Source organism: Schistocerca gregaria, chromosome X (assembly GCF_023897955.1).
Source record: "Schistocerca gregaria isolate iqSchGreg1 chromosome X, iqSchGreg1.2, whole genome shotgun sequence".
In the NCBI taxonomy this organism is placed as follows: Eukaryota; Metazoa; Arthropoda; class Insecta; order Orthoptera; family Acrididae; genus Schistocerca; species Schistocerca gregaria.
In genome coordinates, this window is record NC_064931.1 from 74,483,147 (window position 1) to 74,505,114 (window position 21,968).

A 21,968-nucleotide genomic window follows, 5' to 3' on the forward strand; every position below is an offset into this window, starting at 1 on the left:
TCAAAATCATCTATTCTTCTCGCGTCTGAACATTTTATCGTCCACGTTCAGTTCCATACAATGCTAGACTCCAGACAAATACTTTCAGGAAAGACTTTCTAAAACTTAAATCCATATTCGATGTTCACAAATTTCTCTTTTCAGAAGTTCAAATTTCTCTGTTGTGAAATTTGTTTGGTGCTATTGCCAATCTGCTTTTTTGCATCCTTTATATTTCCAGTTTTTTTGCTTCGCAAATAAAAAAGACTCATCTACTATTTATAGTCTCTAATTTTCTAGTCTCATTCTCCCGCTACCGTCTGATACTGTTCGATTTGATTTCATTAGCAATGTTTGGCTTTTGTTGACGTTCACCTTATTTCTTTTCAAGGCTTTATGAATTCCTCTCAACTGCAGTTCTAAAGCATTTACTGCCTCTGAAAGTATTAAAATGTAATCAGAAAACGTAAAAATTTTCATTTATTTTTCTATCTGGATTTTAACTGGCATTCTGAATTTGTCTTTGAGCTGTTTTTTCTGATGACAGCGATCTCCGGAGTAGTCTCGGGTCCGGGGATCCAGAATAGTTTTTCGAACAGGATGCAATCATCATTCAGCCATACAGGAGAGCTGCATGTCGTCGAGTAATACACTGAGGTGACATAAGTCATGGGATATCTCCCAATATCGGGTCGGACCTCATGTGTAGTGCAACACCTCGACGTGGCACGGACTGAAAAAGTCGTTGCAAGTGTCCTCAAGAAACATTGAGCCATGCTGCCTCTATAGCCGTCCATAATTGTGAAAGTGATGCTGGTGCAGGATTTTGTGTACGCACTGACCTCTCGATTATTTCCCATTAATATTCGATGGGATTCATGTAGGGCGATATGGGTGGCCAAACGACTCGCTCGAGTTATCCAGAGCGTTCTTCAAAATCGCGTAACGACTGTGGCCCGATGACATTACGCCCTGTCACCCATAAACATTCCATCGTTGTTTGCGAACATGAAGTCCATGAATGGTTGCGAATGGTCTCCAAGTAGCGGAAAATAACCATTTCCAGCCAATGATTGGTTCAGTTGGACCAGAGGACCCAGTCTATTCCATATAAACACAGCCCACAGCATTATAGAGCCACGTCCAGCTTGCACAGTGCCTTGTTGACAACTCAGGTCCATGGTTTCGTGGGGTCTGTGACACACTCGAACACTTCCATCGGCTCTTACCAACTGAAACCGGGATTCACCTGACCAGGGGACGGTTTTCGAGTTCTCTAGGGTGCAACCGATAAGGTCACGAGTTCTGGAGAGGCGCTGCAGGCAATGTCGTCCTGTTTGCAAAGGCACTCGTTCGGTCGTGTGCTGTCATAGCCCATTAAAGCCAAATTTCGCCGTACTGTCCCGACGGACACGTTCGTCGTACGTCCCACATTGATTCCCGCGGTTGTTTCTCGCAGTGTTGCTTCTCTGTTAGCACTGACAACTCTAAGCAAACGCCACTGCTGTCGGTCTGCAAGAGAAGGCCGTCGAACACTGTGTTGCCCGTGGCGCAAGGTAATGCCTGAAATTTTTGTATTCTCGGTACACTCTTGACACTGGACTGCGGAGTACTGACGTTCCTAACGATTTCTGAAACGGAATGTCCCGTGTGTCTAGCTGCAACTATCATTCCACATTCAAAGTCTGTTAATTCACGTCGTGCGGCTATAATAACGTCGGAAACCTTTTCACATGAATCACCTGAGTGCAAATGACAGCTCCGCCAATTGCACCGCTTTTTTATGCCTTGTGCACACGATACTACCGCCGTATGTATACGTGCATATCGCTATCCCATGACTTTCGTCGTCTCAGTGTATCACTGCTGTAATTCCTCCTAGCTTTCAACTGTTCGCAATATTAACATAACAAGACTACCTTGGCTAATGTTAAAAGGCCAGATCAGTCAATCATCCACACTGTTGTCCACGTAACTACCGAAAAAGCTGATCTCTCTCTTCAGGAGCTATAGGTTAGTCTGCCCTCTTCCCCCTGATACTCCTCCGACGAGGTTGCTGCTACATTATATAGTAGGCCCATCTGTATCGTTGAGTCACTGAAGCCACCCCATAGCGGCAAGGTCTGCGGATGGTACTGGAAGGAGGATGGGGGCGTCTACTGATGAATAATGGCAGCGAACTCTAGAAAACTGTGAAATAATGGCTAGTGCAATATTCCACCAAAAGCACATGAGCCTTTCATAACTGCAGCTGAGGTGGCTGTCTTCTCTGCTTTCCAGTGTCGTACGTCTCAGTATGGTATGTCATTAATACGGTAGTGTCACTTTTTATTAGCGTATGTGAGTTGTATAAACAATACAGAAACACGGACGGCCGCACTCTAAGCGCTTAATTGTGTTATTGGACCGATGCTACAGAAGCTAGACAAACATTTGCGGCTGCCGACAGATATAATTACGTCATTGAAAATACAAACAGCAGCAGTCAGTCCAAACCCGGCAGTCTGGGACTCGTGCAGCATAATCAGCCGTGCAAGAGGGGAGCCATACCAAATAAAGGCATTCTCGATTGTGTCACAACCTGCAAACTAGACCCCGGCTGCGAGAACGTTAGGAAACAAAATCAGGCCGATGCAACCGCGTTGATTGCTGCAGCAGGTCTGACTGGTGTCTGAACACAGCCTGCTTCTCTTGTACAGCAGCACACGTTCAGCCACGAAGCGATAGACAGTTCACCAGCGACTCTGTCGTCTTTCCTTACGCAGTAAAGATACTTCGGAGGTGTATCCGATAGAAACCAGGACGCTGGTGATCAGTAGAGCCCGGATTTTACGTAATATCAAATTAAGAAATAAGTACATAAATATCTAACAAAAATTAGTGAAATGTGCAGCCGGCCGGAGTGGCCTAGCGATTCTAGGCTCTACAGTCTGGAACCGTGCGAACGCTACGATCGCAGGTTCGATCCCTGCCTCGGGCATGGCTGTGAGTGATGTCCTTAGGTTAGGTTTAAGTAGTTCAAGTTCTAGAGGACTGATGACCTCAGAAGTTAAGTCCCATAGTGCTCAGAGCCATTTGAACCATTTTTGAACCTTCCTTTCGTCTACTTCTTGCTCTCCAATTTTGATGTTAAGTTTATTGCGGCCCTCATTTTTGCTATTCCTCAGTACTTTGGTCTTTCTTGTGTTTACTCTCACTCCAGCTTCTGCGCACATTAAGACTGTTCATTCCATTAGAGGGGTCTTGCAATCCTCTTCATTCTATTGACGACGGCGATGTCGTCTGTAAATCTTATCACTGATAATCCCACTCCTGAATTTTTTCTTTATATCCGTCACTGCGGCGCCGATATAAAGACCGATCAGTAACGGAGAGGGATGCATCCCTGTATTGTGCGCATTTCGTTCTTGGTGATCAATTATTATTGTAGCCTCTTGGTTCTTGAACACGTAAGGTAAGCATAGGAAACCTAAATCAGCATCGAATGCGAGCCCAGTGCCTTGACCACTGAGTTAAATTCAGAGGAGGGATAGGACAGTTAGCATGACTTTTTTCCACATCAGGACGCTTATTATTTTTATTACTCAGATGTTGCAAAAATCACTGAAAGCAAAAATTTCTGCGTAATTTTTTGATTTCTACTGAGAAGTCACTATCACAACATCTCATTCCAGCAAATCTGGATTCTGCGACACATAAGTAATAAAAATAATAGCTTTTTGACTCTAAAAATATTGCATTATTGAATAAGCGACTGAAGATAATAGCAAAGCGAAAATATAATATTTGTCTATACAGCCTCCGTCTACACATCTTTGTTCTATTGGATCAAAGTGCCGGTTTTACGCTTTATGGCAATTATTAACAATAAAAACGAAAGATGGAACGTTCCGTTGACATCGAATTCATCAGACACTGAGCATTGTCCCAAACTAGAACACGCGAAGGAAAGCGCACGTGTCTCTGAAAGAATAACACTGGCCTTTGCCTGAAGAGGTTTATGGAAACGGAGTAAATCCTGAGTGGGAATGGTCGTTGGGAGATATAAGGACTTCTCTCCATAAAATACACAGTATCCTATGCCTACAGTGCTTGCGAAACTTACGTCTTCCGCAGTGCATCGTCGTTTAAATTCCTGTTCTACCTGTATGACTAGAAGAGTCTTTAAAACTGAAGAGTAAGAAGCTGAGCAGCTCTCAAGCACAAATCTTCCCCACCAATCATTATAGTTAGTACACAAAGGATAGCAGAAACGATCACTCGACGCTAATCGACAAAAATTTCGTTCCAGCACAGCGGTTATAACATAAACGAACGCCTTCCATCATTTATAAGTCTTCTAGCTCACGTGTTAGTGTGCACATTCACCCTGGCAGTTTTCGTGCCGTTACACTTTTCCGTTTCTCTCGTTGACAGTTCGTCGTATTTCGCAGCTTTATGCCAAAATCGACGAAAAATAGAAAGTTGTACCTTATACCCCGTGTACACTGGTGTGGGGGTTCGGCCTGTTTAGCGTAACGTATTATCGCTTAATTTGTATTTCGTTGTCAGCGAAATCGGGCAGTGATAGATTTAAAATATGAGACAGTCAGGTGACAGAAACTGAATTTCTTGCCTGTATTTGGACGTTACTAGAAAAGTCGCAGTCCAGGTTAAGTTACAACGGACGGCACGCGAACCAGGAAGACAGCCTCGCACAGCTGCTGGCAGAGTGCCGGCTCTGCTGACACAAAGGAAACTCCCGGCGCTAAGCTACGTAGCAGTACTTACAGGAACTTTACTGTAAGCGAGCGGGAGATAACAGGTCTTATGATCTGAAACACGAAATATACTTCTTCTGTAGTAAGACTACTCGGCGACGCAACGTATACAAAACATATACGAAAAACTAACCACTACAGCGCATTTTTCAATATCCCATACAGGCCACAGAATTTACTCCGTGCCGGTTTTCAGGATGAAAACTGTGTAAAATATTGCCACCACAACGAGATAAACATAAATATCAACGAATTCGACGCTCGGGAACGAACACCACGTAACATTTCTGCGCAAGTAATATGTTAATCAACTTGTTTGACCATTTCAAGTACGATCCCTCAAAATATAAGTCTTTCCCAGATGTTTATTTTTTTTAATTAGTACTTTAGAATGCCAAACAATTAACGAGCACAAAGAGCGGTTCCAGCACGGGAGTTTGTAAGAGCCAGCAGGCGACGGACTTTTAAAAATCCGGAACCGCTAATGGTTAAATGTTAATAAACGTATTCTACCATGCTTGTGGCTGGTTGCCTTATCTACGCTGTAATTCTTTCACCTCCAGTCTTTTTCGTGAGTGTGCTTATGAAGGGATTTGCATTTTGTGTACGGCAGTATGTACAGTTTAGAATATTTTTCTAGACAAAATACTAAACTGTCTGATCTCTTCAGCTTTTAATGATCCTGTTACCAGTTGTCCTACGGAAAGCCTACGTAATAGTTTCACTTTGCATCTACACGCTTTGTCATTCACAGCCATGTGACTCCAGTTGTGACATTTTTATTTTTCGTGTTACACATAACTCTACATTTCTCAACGTTAAAAGCTACACCAACATTTGCACCGATTTGATATTGTGTCCAGACTTGACGGGATATTGCTGCTATTCTAACGGAATAACATTTCCTCGTGGTTAACCGTGTCATCTGCGAACAGCCTGAGACTCCGACTTGCAATATCTGCTAAGTCATTCACACTCGACACGAACAGTAATTTCCCTATCAGAAAAACCTGATGTTACTTGTGTGTCTTTGGAGGGCATTTAAAAATGGTTCAAATGGCTCTGAGCACTATCCGACTCAACTTCTAAGGTCATCAGTCGCCTAGAACGTAGAACTAACTAAACCTAACTAACCTAAGGACATCACACACATCCATGCCCGAGGCAGGATTCGAACCTGCGACCGTAGCGGTCGCTCGGCTCCAGACTGTAGCGCCCAGAACCGCACGGCCACTACAGGCCGGCTGGAGGGCATTTAATTTAGGACATTAACCAGCTAGCACTGACTAGACATCTTGTGCGAAACTATCTGCCATATTAAGCTTCGGTTTATGTAGCGTGGCTTTTGTGATGTTTCTTACAGAAAATATTGTGTGCATTGTTCTTTCTAACTGCAATACTCTTAAGTAAATACAATAACACATTACAGACAGACCTCAACACTACTGTGTGCACTTAGAATAATAAATCCTTCCTTTGCCGCTTCGAATTTGGCAAGCTTTTAAGTAATAATTTCCTTCTTATTTTCTGACAATTTTGCTACTTGTATTTAACACGTTACCAATCTTCAGAAAGCGAGTTATCATTACTTCGGAGATCGGACGTCGGTGAAGGGGGAAAAGGGAAGGGGGTTGGGGGTGGGGGTGACGGAATGGAACATTGCCTGCGCTTCATAAATTCAAATGTGTAACGTAACGCTTTTGCAGACTAAACAATTAGAAGCAATTTCAAAAGCGTTACACTGAACGGTTTGATGTGCACTGAAATTGTTTGGCAATTAAATGTCACAGAAAATTTTTGAGTGCTGAACATTTTTCAAGAAGCCCAGCTTCAAACACTTCTGATGGCCTAGTCACATTGATATAATTCAGATTGTAACTAAACCAACTGCAAAATTATGATTATCCTTTTAAGTAGGTACTCTTCATACTGCAGTCGGAATTGATCAACAACGTTTTCACCTGGTAATCTGAAGGTTGAGGTTTTTCATTGAGGATCAGTAGTTCTCAGTTTACAATGAGAGTTAACATTAGGTTTCAGGTGATACAGACGTCGCCTGCAGTTCATGCGTTCTTTGCATAAGTAGATAACAATTACGCAGGGTTCAAATATCTCGACTGCAGCATAGCAGGTCGTTAAATAGAGAAGCATTTTGTTGTGAATCGTATTGCCATCCTGCACTTGGGATAGAAGGTAAGGACTAAAACGAGATTTTCGCTATTTTTATTTTATGTGAATTGGCTTCACCTATAACTTTTGCATTTTATTTCCTTAAAGGGCTCGTTTGCGTACTGATATGAAGGAGTATGCTGTATCCGTACGCAGCGAATTTCTCTGATGAAATAAGCAGGAAGAGACAACACGTAAGAATGGTCAGCAAACGTGTCGGCATCTCCAGAGGCGGATCGTTGAGCTGTTCTTTCTGTGTTGTGTAGAGGGCAGGTTCTTTCTTCATATAATTTCCCTGTACTTATTTTTCTGCTTTAGCCGAAAGACTGATGCATGTGGTCGAGTTGCTACGTTCTTATCTCAGTTCAAACAACTTAGCAAAGTAGTAGTATGGTGGCAGGCCAGCCTCAAACTCTTCTAAGCAGCTCTTTGGGTTGATGGCGTGAGTATTTCTAAATGCCTCTAATTATTTACTTTAGACTTTTCACGTGTAGTCGCTGAGATGGTGTGAGCGTTACAACAAGTGGCGACATTTACCGTTTGGAATGTGTTCGATGTCAACTGTATTATATTCTGCTATGATGATAGTTTATGTACAACAGTGTGAGAAATAAACAAAATTACCTTATATTTGATTTGTATTGTAGTTGAATAAGTAGACGGAAAGAGTTACGCATATTTGTTATTATTTCCAGTTATCCCATTTCCGATGTATGAGATCAGAGAGAAGTTGAATTTTGCATAGTACCGATCAAAGCAGGGCAGCAAGCGATGAATATTAATATACGGATTTTAGGTGGAGCTCGGCTTCTCTCAGCTTGCTTTACTTGAGTTGCGTTTGAGTGAAACTTCGCAGACAGTGTTGACTAAGAGATTTATTACACACGACGATGGAGGACAGGTTCCTGCTTCATCATCACACCATAATTTATTATGTCTCATGTTGCTGTATGTGGGGACTTAAACCGAAAAGAAATTACGTAATACATTCTTATTTAAGGCGGTGATGTATTACTGGAGTTACCATAATTACGCTGTAAGCCACAATCTGCCCCAAAATATGCATCGTCAAAAATATTAGTAAAACAGTTCACGCTAAAAACTAGAACGTAATAAGTGGTTTTGTGGTGTTCTTGCACTCTGCAGTTCCAAGTGTTTTCTGTGATTAAATCCTTCCTTACAAGTATACAACAAATAAATATAGTGATTCCGTGGGAAGCTATCCGGAAGCGCTACTTGTTGAAAGAACGGCGCGAATCAAAATATGTCTAGACAGAGTATTACTGAGGCAGCAAGCGCCTGCCATCTAGCGGTCATCTGCACGACTAGCTGCGCGCCATCCCTTCCACGACGACCTCTGCCGCTCTCCCACCTGTCAGTATTCTGCCTCTCCAACCTCTGCCCCTCCCCTCCCCTCCCCCCCCCCCCCCGGCACCTTTTCCATCGCTCTCTCACTCTCTCTCTCTGTGTGTCAATTAGTCACATTATTTAAGTTGTGTTGGCTTTAGGCCAGCATCAAAGACGGTAATCTGAAGATCGTCTTTATTAGTCTCAGAGGCGGTAACTAATTGGGCATCTCTCCTTGCAAGCAACTGTACACTACTTTAAATAATATATAGGTCACGTAAACAAATACGAGTGGTTTTCGAATATAGATCTTCATTCCCCACAAGGGATGGTAATTATACCGCTGAAACAATCGGTTTTCGGTTGTATCTGCTGTTGTTGTTTTTCACACCAGTTTAACCTGACCGTTAAAACCACTCAAAATAATCAGTTTCTGAAACAACGGAAGTTTCAGTTTTTAGTCCTCACTACTTCCTGTAATAAACGCAGAAATCTAACAAAGTTTGAAGAACTCTGACACTCTGTTTCAAGATGTATAGAATCAAAATATTAGATTAAATAGACAAATGAAAGAAAACTTAGTCCGTCCACCAATGGCTGCTTTTCTCAACAACTGAAAAGTGGCTGAATACCACAAAAAGTCACCAGATTTCTCCCACTGATTTTAATTTTTTGAAACTGTGCTAAAAAATGTTGTAATCGGGGGTCATACCACTATTTGGGCATTATGAATAGTCGGTGCCGAAAGGTGAGAACCGAGGTTGAAGAACTCTATTTTAATTTGTCCGTTTCCAAGGGCTACAAGCAGATAAAGGCATATATTATGTAGACGCAGGTAGCAGATCAGCTATTTTCTATTTTTATTGTACGCTGTGAATGCACTGTTAAGTTTTTTTTTATTTATTGTTGTTACCATAATTCTCTTCCTCTTATTATTTCACAGAAATGACAGAACAATCTATAATCTTTCAAAGTGAATGAGGCATTGTACTTGATTGTTAGGTTACTTGGCAGACTAGGGTTGGTGCCATGCTCCAATACAGCGGACGAGGACCTACCGCCTTGACCAGGATGGGCAAGCCTTGCACGCTGCCCATACACGCGAACTGCAACGTGGCCATTATTGTCACAGCAAAACCAATTTTTATGTAATGAGTTTGTTGCTTGCTTCTGACGGCGTTGTTATTAAAACGGTACTGGTCACTTATCCCATTTTCTATAATAATGCAATATTTGAAACCAATGCAGATTTACCGAATAAAAATTACTCCTTTTCTTAAAAAGAAGGTTTATTTAAAAACAAAAAACTTCAGCACTGCTGCTATTGCTAACTGATGTTTCTTCTTTTTACCCAGGTATTAGTAGAAACTAAAAAAAAAAAAACCATCTATTATAACCGAGAACAGACAAATACCGAACAAAAACCGACTATTCAGATTTAAAATGTCGGTATCGGTTTTAACCTGTCGGTATTTGCCATCCCCATTGACGACTACTTATACCTGTAACGGATTTGAAAAGAAGCTTGTCGTGTTGAGCGGCTGCTAACTGCAAATGAATAGCTCTTATTTTTTCATCCGAGTTTACCTCAGTAATACACCAGGAGTAAATACCACACTTTACAATTCTAATTGTGCCGAAAATAATGTACGTTACTTAACAATAGCACCACCTGGGCGCCTAGGCAGCTTGTGTGTCCCCAGTGCTTCGCGTATTGTCGCTCGCCCGTTTTCAGGGGTAAATCAGGCAACTTAACGTGTTTTTCGCATCTGTGGACACAAGCATGTACGTAAAGGATTCCCAAATATTGCGCGCTGTTGATGTGTACACGTGAGATTAGTCCGACAGAATCAGTTGTTTACTCTGCTGTAACAGAGTCGTGTCGGGGCTTGCAGACGATTACCAATTGCGCTCCTGGTGGGTTCAAATGGCTCTGAGCACTATGAGAATTAACATCTGAGGTTATCAGTCCCCTAGAACTTAGAACTACTTAAAACTAACCAACCCAAGGACATCACACACATCCATGCCCGAGGCAGGGTTGGAACCTGCGACCGTAGCAGCAGCGCGGTTCCGGACTGAAGCGCCTTGAACCGCTCGGCCACAGCAGGCCGGCTCCTGGTGGGAACAGACTCCCCCGGTCTGTGGACGAGTCTGCTGTTTCTTTTAGTTTGTCATGGGGCACTGGACCAGCATTTCCGTCCGATCCTACCACCTCTGTAGCATGTGACAGGTCAGAGTTACTTCTCCTGGCAACTAGCCGTGAAGCGGGGGAGGAGGAGACAGAAACGTGATATTTGCACGACGTAGTGTTAGTTGTTAGAGACTTGTAGATATGACGTTAATTGTACAACGAAATATAGTACAATATGAGAGCTACACCAGAAACGAAGTTACACTAGATGGTTCGTGGGCGTACTGTAACGAACCACAGAGACTGGGATGGAATTATTTGCACCAATGACGCCAAGCGCCGCTCTCAGCAACAGTTTGTTGTTAGCAGTACGGTTCCGTTTGGGTTCATTAGCAGCAGTATCATCCCGACTGTATACTGTGCCTGAGGATGAACTCCCAATTTCAATGATGCAGCCTAAATAATTAAATATAGCAAATTTTGTCAGTGTGAGGTTTATACCAACTTAGTTACTTTATTTTATTTTGTGGAATTATTTTTTCCGCCTTCGATTATAATTATTTTTAATTTTCCGCTATTGGCCAGTGTTGTATGTTATGTCACTTTCAGCGGTACTGCTTGAAAATGGCGAAACGGCCAACGCTGGGTTATATCGGAAGATGATAATTAGCCGACGGCGGAAAATTTTTCCTTCGTAAAAATTTTTTTTACGACTGTGGTACCTTTCAAGGCATCAACTTCTCGTATATCGTAAAGACTGTCGGTTATTATTACAGAATATTAGCCGCGCGGGATTAGCCGAGCGGTCAGAGGCGCTGCAGTCGTGGACCGTGCGGCTGGTCCCGGCGGAGGTTCGAGTCCTCCCTCGGGCATGGGTGTGTGTGTTTGTCCTTAGGATAATTTAGGTTAAGTAGTGTGTAAGCTTAGGGACTGAATACCTAAGCAGTTAAGTCCCGTAAGATTTCACACAGAAAATTAATTCAAATCGGTCACATTTATACCAAGTCTGTTTCAGGTTCAGTTATGTTACGCCGATACAATTCAGAATTGTGATTTTATGGAATGCAATTCCGGCGTACTGCATCGTGTTGGTTACTTGTAGCTCAGAAAAGAGAAGGCTGGGAATTGCAATCAGTGTTTTACAAGGTGCATGGAAATGAAGAAGGAGAGGTACAAGAAAGATTAAATGTATGGGGCGAAGTAGTGGCAAATTATGGATTGAAATTTAATGCAAGGAAGTGTGTACCGATTGTGACAGCGAGGAATAAGATGAGAGTAGCAAATGAATTATTAGAGGGTAAATACTAAATAAAGTGGAAAGTTTCAAGTACCTGCCCAATAGAAGACAGAGCGACTAATGACAAGGAGATTAGTGAAAAGGGAAGGCAAGCATAAGGATTTCTGCAGAGTGTAGGATGCCGGGTCTGGGACAAGGGTGTATCACCAAAATTAAACAAATATTGTACCGAGAATACTACGCTTCAATATTCAGTTACACATCGGAAACAGAGGCAATGAAGAATAAGCAGATGAGTAGGGTACAAGCTTCGAGATGAAATTTCTAAGAACCAGGGTACGTCGAACGAGAATGGACAGAGTAAGGAATGAAATGCCGAGAAAAACAATGAAAGAGAAGCCCATTCAAGAGAGCGTAGAAAAGACGATATTATGATCGCACGGACATGCTAAAACAATGGGAGTTGGGAGAATGTGAAAGCAAGTCCAAGAAATAACACTCGGAGGCATGAGACCTAGAGGAAGACAGAGACAGATGGATCGCTGGAGTGAAAGAATGTGAGAAGTAGGGAGGAGAGGGAGAGTGGAGAGAATCGTGCTGGGAGGAGCGGAGGCAGCCAGAGCCTGCAAACTGCACGCCGCGCCCAGAAACCAACTATCCTGCATTTTGAAATTTGAGATTCAGGGAAATGACGGAAAACCAAAATATGGATGGCTGGACGGGATTTTGAACCCCACTCGTCCTGAACGTGGTTGCATCGCCTTAATCACTACGCCACTTGGTCCAGCGCAGTAATTTTCCATTCTTTTGAGAAAGGAAGGTGAGAAGATACAACAGACGACTTAGCGTCTCTTCAGGAAAACGTGATGTTTAACGCCTCGTCTATATGATTTCATTCTTAAGGTAGTATACCAGTCACTGCCAGTCTTTAGCCCGTGGTTCATTCTATTTTATTCTGTCCTGCTATCGCCTATGGAAGTTACCGTACTTGTACTCATTGTATACATTCAACAACGTCACTGAGAAAAGATATCTTATTAGATTTGGCCATTTTTTGTACATTATTTATTTAACGATTATTGCAGTATTCAGTCAGGATAAGCACGGACGCTGGAATGAAATTAAGACGGCTACCAGCTAAATTAAATTCCGATACGTTGTAGGGTGACAAAAGCAAAATTAAATTCCGATACCTTGTAGGGTGACAAAATAAGTGAATCCAGAAGCCAAAAGGGCGAAAATTCTATAAAGCAGAAAGTAGTTGTGGCTGACGTAAGGAGACTGCAGCATTTACAGCATTAGATATTGATTGAAACATGAAAAAAATTGCTTTCTTAATCATATTTAGTACTGTTCGTTTTCAGCATGAAAATCTCTTTTTTGCGACAGTCATGGAAATCAAACAGGGAACGCTAAAGGCGGACTAAAATAAACTGGTGTCGAATAAGCTACTGCATGTGGATTTCAAAAATACGAGCAACTAGACCGAGACAAAGGTTCGCCTGAGAAAGGCCATCTAAAAGTAGTCACTTTAATGATAGCGTTGTAAGACGCGGTTGTTTAGTTCATTCTTCGCGTCAGGGGTCAGTTTTCTGTTTACCTTACAATAACAGTATGCGCCTAGTAGATAGATCGCTAATTAGAGAGCAATGCGGCATCAATGAGTTGGTACATATCGAGTTGAAAACAAAGGGAAACAGAACGCTTATAGCTGGAGCCAGCATTGTTCCGTGTTTTGCTTTGGAAAGAAGACACTGGACTACCTGGCCTCCCCGGGCCGTTAATTGAAACACGCGTTGGCATTACAGTGAACAAATACAGTGGTGACTAAGGAAAGCACATCACACTGTTGAACAAATACAGTGGTGACTAAGGAAAGCACATCACACTGTGAATTATTCAAAGACAGTCGTGCACATACTATATCAACTGGTTCATCATATCCTCGTGAAATATCACGATGAAAACACACGATAAGCCGACCGAAGCGTCTTCACTCCCAGTTGCAGTAATACTGTGATCGACTAATAAATATTCGTGTACTAAATGCAAGCGGAAGATGGAAGTTCGTACAACTTTTTACAGCTCTTATAAGCCACCTCCTCAAATAATAAATATAAAAGAATGAGACCGGAAGACGACCTGGCCTTACTGCGCTTCCAGCAGTTTTTAGAAAGCAGCATTGTCCCATTAACATAGTTCCCTTCGTCTAACAATAGAACTGACAGACACTTTCGGGTAATAATAAGGATAAAAATATTTTTAAACTTATTTTCATACTGCGGTTATTTGTTTTATATTCGCACATTGACTCTATGAACAGTTGGATATAACACAAGTTAAATACGAGTCAGCTGTGAGGTGATTATAAATGCATTCAGGTTAGCGTTATATCTTCCATTTAGAAAATTAAACCAGCGGGGTACGCAAACACAGTTAATACGACGAGTGAAAACAATGTGGAAAAGATTCAGTTAAAGAAGAAGCAGTCTCGGTGGCTCACGTGGCGCATTATGTGGTGAACGGGCTAAAGGTGTTGGTCGAATGCCAGCTAGGCCAGCTCGGCTCACAAACATCGCCAGCTGCTGTGTGCTATCCGCGCTCTGCAATCGGCCGCAGTGTTTCTGCCTTAACGTTTCCTTAAGGAAGTGCAACTAAAAACACTACAAGCTTTAAATCTGTTCATTGCATAATAATGATTCGTATCGTTATTTTGGACCTATTCTAAATTATTAAGGATGTCTGCCTTACGTGCGCTACTCTGTATGCTCGTAAATTACGCACAGTATTCACGCAGACTGCGAGGGTCAGTGAAACTGCTTTGCGCAAAATGGGAAAGGGGCTATTCACTTAAACGCAGTGTTCGGAAACCCCGTTACGAGCTTCTACGGATTGTAGAGGGGAATAAGAACACAACATTTTGAATTGAAATCCACGTCAGGAAACGCACCATTTGTAAACATATTGGTAACGCGACTACTTTTTCAAGTAACTGATTAGACGTGACCCAATACATCACTTGTTTTACAAGTCTACTCATTAATAGCCAAAGAAATGACTTGCGTACTCATCGACGGGTCCTCTTCAATACGAAGCACTACGCCCTCTTCCAATTCAGACGTGCGACTCATCTCGGATCGCCACAGTCAGGTACCCTTTCTCGAAGCCGATGCGTAAAACGATCTCGATAAAGGCGACGAGCAGCTCTTCTATTGCAGTGAGCTTCGCCATTCAGAAGGATAGTGTCGGTATGTTCTGCAAACATGTACTCAACTGGTTTCCTCTAACATTCACAGACACGTCAATGAGGCTCGATCCAGACCAGAGAGGTACGACATGTGTCAAATGACATCAGCTGATCCGACGTAACCACCCCATACCATAACAACCCCGTTGCATATCTAACTACTCGTGGGAAACATGTTTTCAAACGGCTCTTACATTCCGGACATACGTTCCTGTTCAAAATATTATTCATTCATCCCCTCTAGACGTCATAGAAGTTTGTAACGGTAATTTCCGAACACCCTATATAATGTTATTCAGACATGGTTACAAAGCGAGTAGATAATTTATACCGAGAAGAAGTAACTAACTGTGCACATAAATCTTGATATGTTTTTCACGTCACGGAACGCATGGCCCACATATTAGGAAGGGTGACATTGATACCAACATGGTAGACAATGAAAACCTCGTAACTCCATCTATCTCTGAAAACTCTTAGTTCCAGTAACTCTATAATCAAAGAGAGATTTGAAAGTGTATGGATTTCTCTACTCTGTCATAAATAGGCTTGTACTATACAGTCACACATGTAACAACTTCCTGTATGAGTTTATATTATTCTTTAAGAAACTGTTTTTATTTCATCTGCAAAATTTAACAAAATGGTGTTAGGAGGCTTTCACTGCCTACCATCGATATATTATCTGAAAAGATGGAGAGAGAAAACTCACCGTCGTCGGGCTGCGGGTCGCACTGTGTACGCGGCAGGGAGAACGACTTCAACTTACCTGGAAAAGAAACAACAAATAGTTTTGATAAAATGTTGTCACCTTATTAAGGAGTGCCTACAATTTTCGTTCATTTACACATCAAATGGGTATCTTTTGTAGCTGTGAATTAGACTTATATACCACATATTCAAATTAGTTTCATAACCAGAATCCGAGAAGTTTTAATTTCTCTTGTATGGTAAGTGCACAATAACAGTTGCATAACGAAAAAAAGTGTGTTTATAGATTTATGAGAACAGTGATCTGTCATATCAAAGCATCCATTTGTACGAATAAGCTATTGAAAATAAAAGTTCAAAACTATCCACTCACCTTTCACACATCCTGAGGACGTACTGATGAATTTAATATCTTGCGGATCAAATTATGTGTTAAATAGTTTGACCTACCCGAAGCAAGATTCGTCGAATAATCTGGAAAATTTTACGATAACGTTTCCCTACAAAGGCATCTGATGATGGCGACAAAGGGAAGAGTCTCTTATTTGTGTACTATGTGTTTAGTCACTGTGTTTGTAGGTCGCAGCGTGGAGATGATGCTTCCTGCGTGAATGAAAGATAACCGGAAATTTATGCACCAGGGAGACAAAAAAATATTTACATTTCAGACACAGACCTAAGGAGAAATACGAGCTGTAGGGGCTACAAACAATAAGCTGGAATCCTTGTTCTCACTTCACGATTTAGCTATTCCGTTATTTAATCCGACAGTACTCTTCGTATCAACTAAGCTCTTTTAGTGAAACAGAAAATTAAAAGAGAATGCGTTATTAATATGAAGGGCACCATTCATTGTTATTATGTCCGAACAGTCATAACACGGAGAAAAGAGCTTGCACGGAAAAAGCGATCGTGCGTGGTTATTCTCGGCTAGCGATCTGTCTCGACCACTCGCAGATGTGTCTTATATTACTTGACGTCTTCCTCGCCACGAGAGCATAAGAGTCGACTATTTGTGCTCCGATTACGACATAATTTAGCGGAAAGACTGAGTTGCGGACCCAGATTGGTCGAGGAAATGAAAGGAAAATATCCGTGCGCTAACTGCATCGTGAAGTGCGCGGACGTGCACTGTACATCAGCCATCATACTTTGTTGTTCCCTCTACTTCTAGTTTAACGAGTGGGTCACCTTCCACTGTCCACAGTGTCTTTCCTGTGACAAAAAACCACAACATTTTACAGTTTCATCTACAATCAGTTTATTATGTGGCTCGACTTTGTACAGATTTCGCAAAAGTCAAGCTTTTCTTACAGCTTCAAAATGTCATTTAATTTACAGTTATTTATACTGAATGAGTACTTATTCGATCTCAAATTTCAGTTTCATTTATAAACCTTGTATAGTGTATGCATACCTTGCAAACTGTCATAAAGTGAGACTATACAGATAGGTTGTAATCCTACATCTAAATCTTGAGTATGACAGAGTGACAGAGGGTACCCTGCACCACTACCTGTAATTTCCTTTCCTGTTCTACTCTCAGAGAGAGGAAAAAACGACTGTCTATATGCCTCCCTATGAGCCCTCTTTTCTTCGTGGTCCTTACGCGAAATCTATGTTGGCGGCGGTAGAATCGTTCTGCCAACCTCTCAGCAACTAGTTCCTGGCTAACATCTGCTTCTCGCCATGCAAGTTCTCCAAAATGTGCTACGTGTGTGACATTTTCATTATGAGTACCACAGATAAGTGAACATGTGGCTCCTCCTCCTCCGTGTGTTATTAATGTGTGGACACCCACAAGCAGGGGAACCAAGGGCAGATACCCCCGAGGAATAAAGTTATGATCCTCACAAACAAAATTTGTATCCAGCTCAGATCCGACAGCCGCTGTTCTCCTTGTAATTGAGTATTTCATACATATCTGCCAGCAGCGTTGTACCTTCGATCCACCACGGTTTTTCCCCAATTACCAGCCAATGTCAAAATGTACTGAAATGTGAATATAGAAAATAATCGCATATATCTGAATGTTACCTACCTTCCAGCAAAATAGTAGAATATGCACAAATCTGGTACAAATTCTACTCTTCAGAAAATACATTACACGTTAGTAAGTTCACATTATAAAATGTTAACATTATTATGCTTGGAGATCAATAAACAAATTTTATAATGTGCGTCCCTTTCTCCACTCCCCCCCCCCCCCCCCCCCCCCGAAACTAACAAGAGTTGCACCCACTCCCCTATCTTACATTCTGGGTGAGCTCTTGCGTATGTAGCTGCCAATCGATGGTGTCTTGAATAAATTACAACAAATTACTGCACCTTCGTTAAAAAAACCCTAACCCTAAGCTGGTGGCATGTACTCCCGAGAAAAATATAGTTTTTAGAAGCCTAAAGCGACCACACGTGTAGTATTTGAATGTGACTTCAATTCTCCGTATCCTTAGTGAAGGAGGCATCCCTACATGCACTCTGAGTGGTCACGTAAACCACATGTAACCTAAATAGGAATGGCAGAGTGGATTAGAACAAAGCTCAGTTTGTACGGTAACGTTCTTTTTATTCGGGAATAACGGAACCCCTGTTTCCTTATGGACAGCCTAAATAATATTTTCCGTCGATTCTCCGAATCACCTCAAAAGAATTTCGAGAGCTTTCTTCTGACAAATCCTCAAATGATTCTCTCGCCCGTGCCCGCCCATCTAGCCATCTGCACGAATGCTTATCCACCGCAAGCCAAATTACAGCACATCGTACCACTTTTCTTTTGAATTCCATTGACTGGGGAACAAGTGACTGTCTGTATGTGCCGTATTCTCTTGTTACTCACAGTCCCCACGCGAGTGACAGTGCAATGGTCGCCATCTTCTTGGAACACGTGTTCACTAAATTCAGCGACTACATCCGCTAGAACAACGTCGTCTTTCCTCCAGGGATTCCCATTTATGCTCTTAGAGCTTTTCTGTTAGAATTTCGTATGGGATATACCGCGCCTCTGAACTCGTTCAATGTCTCTTGTCATGCCTACTTCATAAGGACTCCAAATATTGAAACAATATTCTCGAATTGGTCGGATTAGCAACCTGTACACGTTTTCCTAGAGCCCTTCCAACAAATCTAAGTTTTCCACTATCCTCCCCTAATACTGATCGCTCCCTTTCATATCCTTTTTAGTATTTCCCCTAAATGCTAATATGATATGACGCGATCAATCGTGTAATCAGATACTAATATTGTAATCAGACACTACCGTGTTCTCTCTCTTTGTTGTAGGCATTATCTTTCATTGAAGCTAGTGTTCAGTCTCTGACGATTTAGACGCCGACAGAGTCTTAAACTCCCCCTTCCCCTCTTCATCCTTCTTTCTCTGCTGTTTATCGTCCTCCGAACAGAACTATATTTACACATTTACTAGCGACTTGTCCCAGCAGGCGGCAAAACGGTGCTCGGGGCAATCTACTGCACTGTCTTATTTCTGGTATAACGTCCACAGCAGTTAATGCCAACTCCTGAATGTTCAGAGCTTCCATATACGTCAGAGAGCCTATTAACGGGAAGAAAATGGACGAGTATGTGACGAAGCCACCGGGTGGATTTCTTAGGCAAAGATAGCGGCGCAGAGATTCAATTTTCGTAACTCACGCGAATGTGAGACTGGCATCTGGCGTGTGGCTGTCAGCACGTCTTTAACCTCCAGGACGCGAAGACGGCAGCGCAAATGGTGTCGAGTTCCGCAAGGATAACGTGTCGGCACGCATTCCTCGCGGGGGCGCGCTGGTGTTGCATCTCATTCAGTTGCAGTTTCATCCTTTATCTCGGCATAATTTGTCTGAGAGTTTCAAACACTTTGTATTTGTAATAAACCTAATATTATGTACACATATTTCACCATTTTGAAATAAATATTGAGGCACCTAGTTAATACGTTTTCTCAGTAACAAACAGGATTAAATTTGATGCAGTGAATATTTTAAGAAGCCTTGCATGCAAAGTGCTTACGTGACCTAGAGCGCAATGTTGATTTAATCCGCGTGTAAATGTTGTTGTTCTCGATGGCTGAATGATCGAGCAGGTTACAGAACGTTCTAATGATAAAGTACTGTATGCCATTTCGATAATCGTCAGTTCGAGAGACTTCTCCACTCATATCAATGTACAAGAGAAAATTATAAATGAGAAATTAAAGAAAAAGCCTTCTACGATACACTGTTTGCTTGTATCAGTATAAACATTAGCGATGTAGTATTAAATCCATTAACATTTCTGAGAGCAAACAGCGTTTTAAATGCTTTTTATTCCAGTCTCTGATCACAATAGCAATTCTTTAGACGATGACCGGTTTCCGTCCGTAATGACCATCCTCACATCTAAAATATATAAATATATACATCAAGTGAGCAGTGTGTCTTTCAACATAAAACAGCAATATGTGTCACAATATATTGTCATATAACCAGGGATATGTACAGATAACATACGGTATAACGTACATTTTTAACACCATGTCCTGAAGTGATAAGGCCATAATGGCATCTTCAAAACATATAAATATAATCAGCACAGCATCGTCACATAGATCTAAAATAAGGTGTAAAATAGGCCACATCGTCTATACAGTGATTATTGCAACTGGCTACTGAAGTACAGTAGCAACCAGAAACCTGTGCCTACATCCTCCCTAGATGTCACTACTGTGGGCTTGCTTAGATGTAGTCATCATTTACGCAAAAAACATAATCTGATAAAAAAAACATTAGGTAAAATGCATGTAGCAGACTTATTAAAATTGATGCCTATCATAGAAACCAATTGTGATACATTAAAAGATGAATGGAGTTACCCATATAAAATTACTAAAAGAAAATATACGAAGAGAAGAGGTCTCACCCTTTTTTTGGTGAATTTACGTTCAACAATTAATATAGGTAATAAATTACCTGTGGCAACCTATAAATTGCTTATGAAAGATAAAATGTCTATATGACAGCTGAAAAAGAGACAGATCAATGATCAACGCCCTCTGTTGGGTAGGCCGTTAGGATGTTACGTAGGCGCGCACCGATCGTATGAACTTAACCACTAGACATCGTGACATGTCTCCCACAGAAAACGTTTAAACAACATATAAGCGTTTTACCTTCCTAACCTAGGAACACGTGTATAGAAGCTACACTACAAACGGTACCTTTAAATACTAATACGGGATATGAATGCACGTAACTGGCAGGAGTATGTTACAGTGAAATTAGAATTTAGCAGCGGACGAAAAGAAAATAAGAGTTATTTCTACCAACGTCTCAGTTAACTTCTGTGAGATTAATACATATTCACAATGTGTAACCTTCTGGGATAACTAACAACTGATTGCTGAACCATCAATTCAGTGAGAACCTTGAAAATACTGTGTCACTATTGCCCTAACATTGACAAAGTAGAGGGAGTACATTTCAGAGTACCAGTGACTTTGGAAGGCCGGTGTGGCCGAGAGGTTCTAGGCGCTTCAGTCTGGAACCGCGCGACCACTACGGTTGCAGTTTGGAATCCTGCCTCGGGCATGGATGTGTGTGATGTCTTAGGTTAGTTAGGTTTAAGTAGTCCTAAGTTCTAGAGGACTGATGACCTCAGATGTTAAGTCCCATAGTGCTCAGAGCCATTTGAACCTGCCTATGGGAAATATGCTACTGCAAGTCACTTGAAATCGTCTTACTCACTGAAGCAGCACACGAGCACAAATGATCAGGGAACTATGTTACCCCAGTGAAATCATGTTTACTGCAGCCTCAACTGTGAACTGCAATCAGCTTTGTAGTAGCAAACAATGAGTGAATGTTTGCCTTGCTGAAGAGCACATTTTATGCTTTCAGATACCAAAATTATTGCAAATCTCTCTCTCTCTCTCTCTCTCTCTCTCTCTCTCTCTCTCTCTCTCTCTCTCTCACACACACACACACACACACACACACACACAAATACACGTAAGTACATTACTTTGAGAACTTCCATTCAACTGAACATTAATAAAAAATCGAACGAATTTTACAAAGGATAGATTATGACATATCATTACTGCATGGCAGAACTGCAACTATGATGATTAGCTCCGATATATCCGCGCCGGTACTTCAAATTAATTGGCCGTACATCTCAGCGGAATTGCTTACAACCTGTGTGCGGAAATCTGGAATTAAGTGAATGCCAAAATGAATCAATGGTGAGAAATACACTACGCTGACGGTCTATGTACAGGGGCCAGCTGTAATACTCGCCCTCTGAACGTGGAGCAGTCATGATGTAGACAAATGTCAAGACGCATTTCGCAGAACAAAGAGCTACTTTATTGCTTTCTTTCTTTCTTTTCCTTGGCGTTTATCTGTCTAG

At 41.7% G+C, this 21,968-nt stretch overlaps 1 protein-coding gene across 6 annotated transcripts in view; it reads right to left on the minus strand.

Moving 5' to 3' along the window:
- Positions 1–21,968, minus strand: part of LOC126299587 (ras GTPase-activating protein raskol-like) — a 703,968-nt gene that overhangs the window by 202,022 nt on the left and 479,978 nt on the right. For 3 of the 6 annotated variants that reach the window (XM_049991599.1, XM_049991603.1, XM_049991604.1), the window contains one exon: positions 15,586–15,642. The exons of the other annotated variants lie outside the window; for them this stretch is intronic. In XM_049991599.1, coding sequence (XP_049847556.1) covers positions 15,586–15,642 — 57 coding nt within the window. The remainder of the gene's footprint in view (positions 1–15,585; positions 15,643–21,968) is intronic. 6 annotated transcript variants of the gene reach the window in all.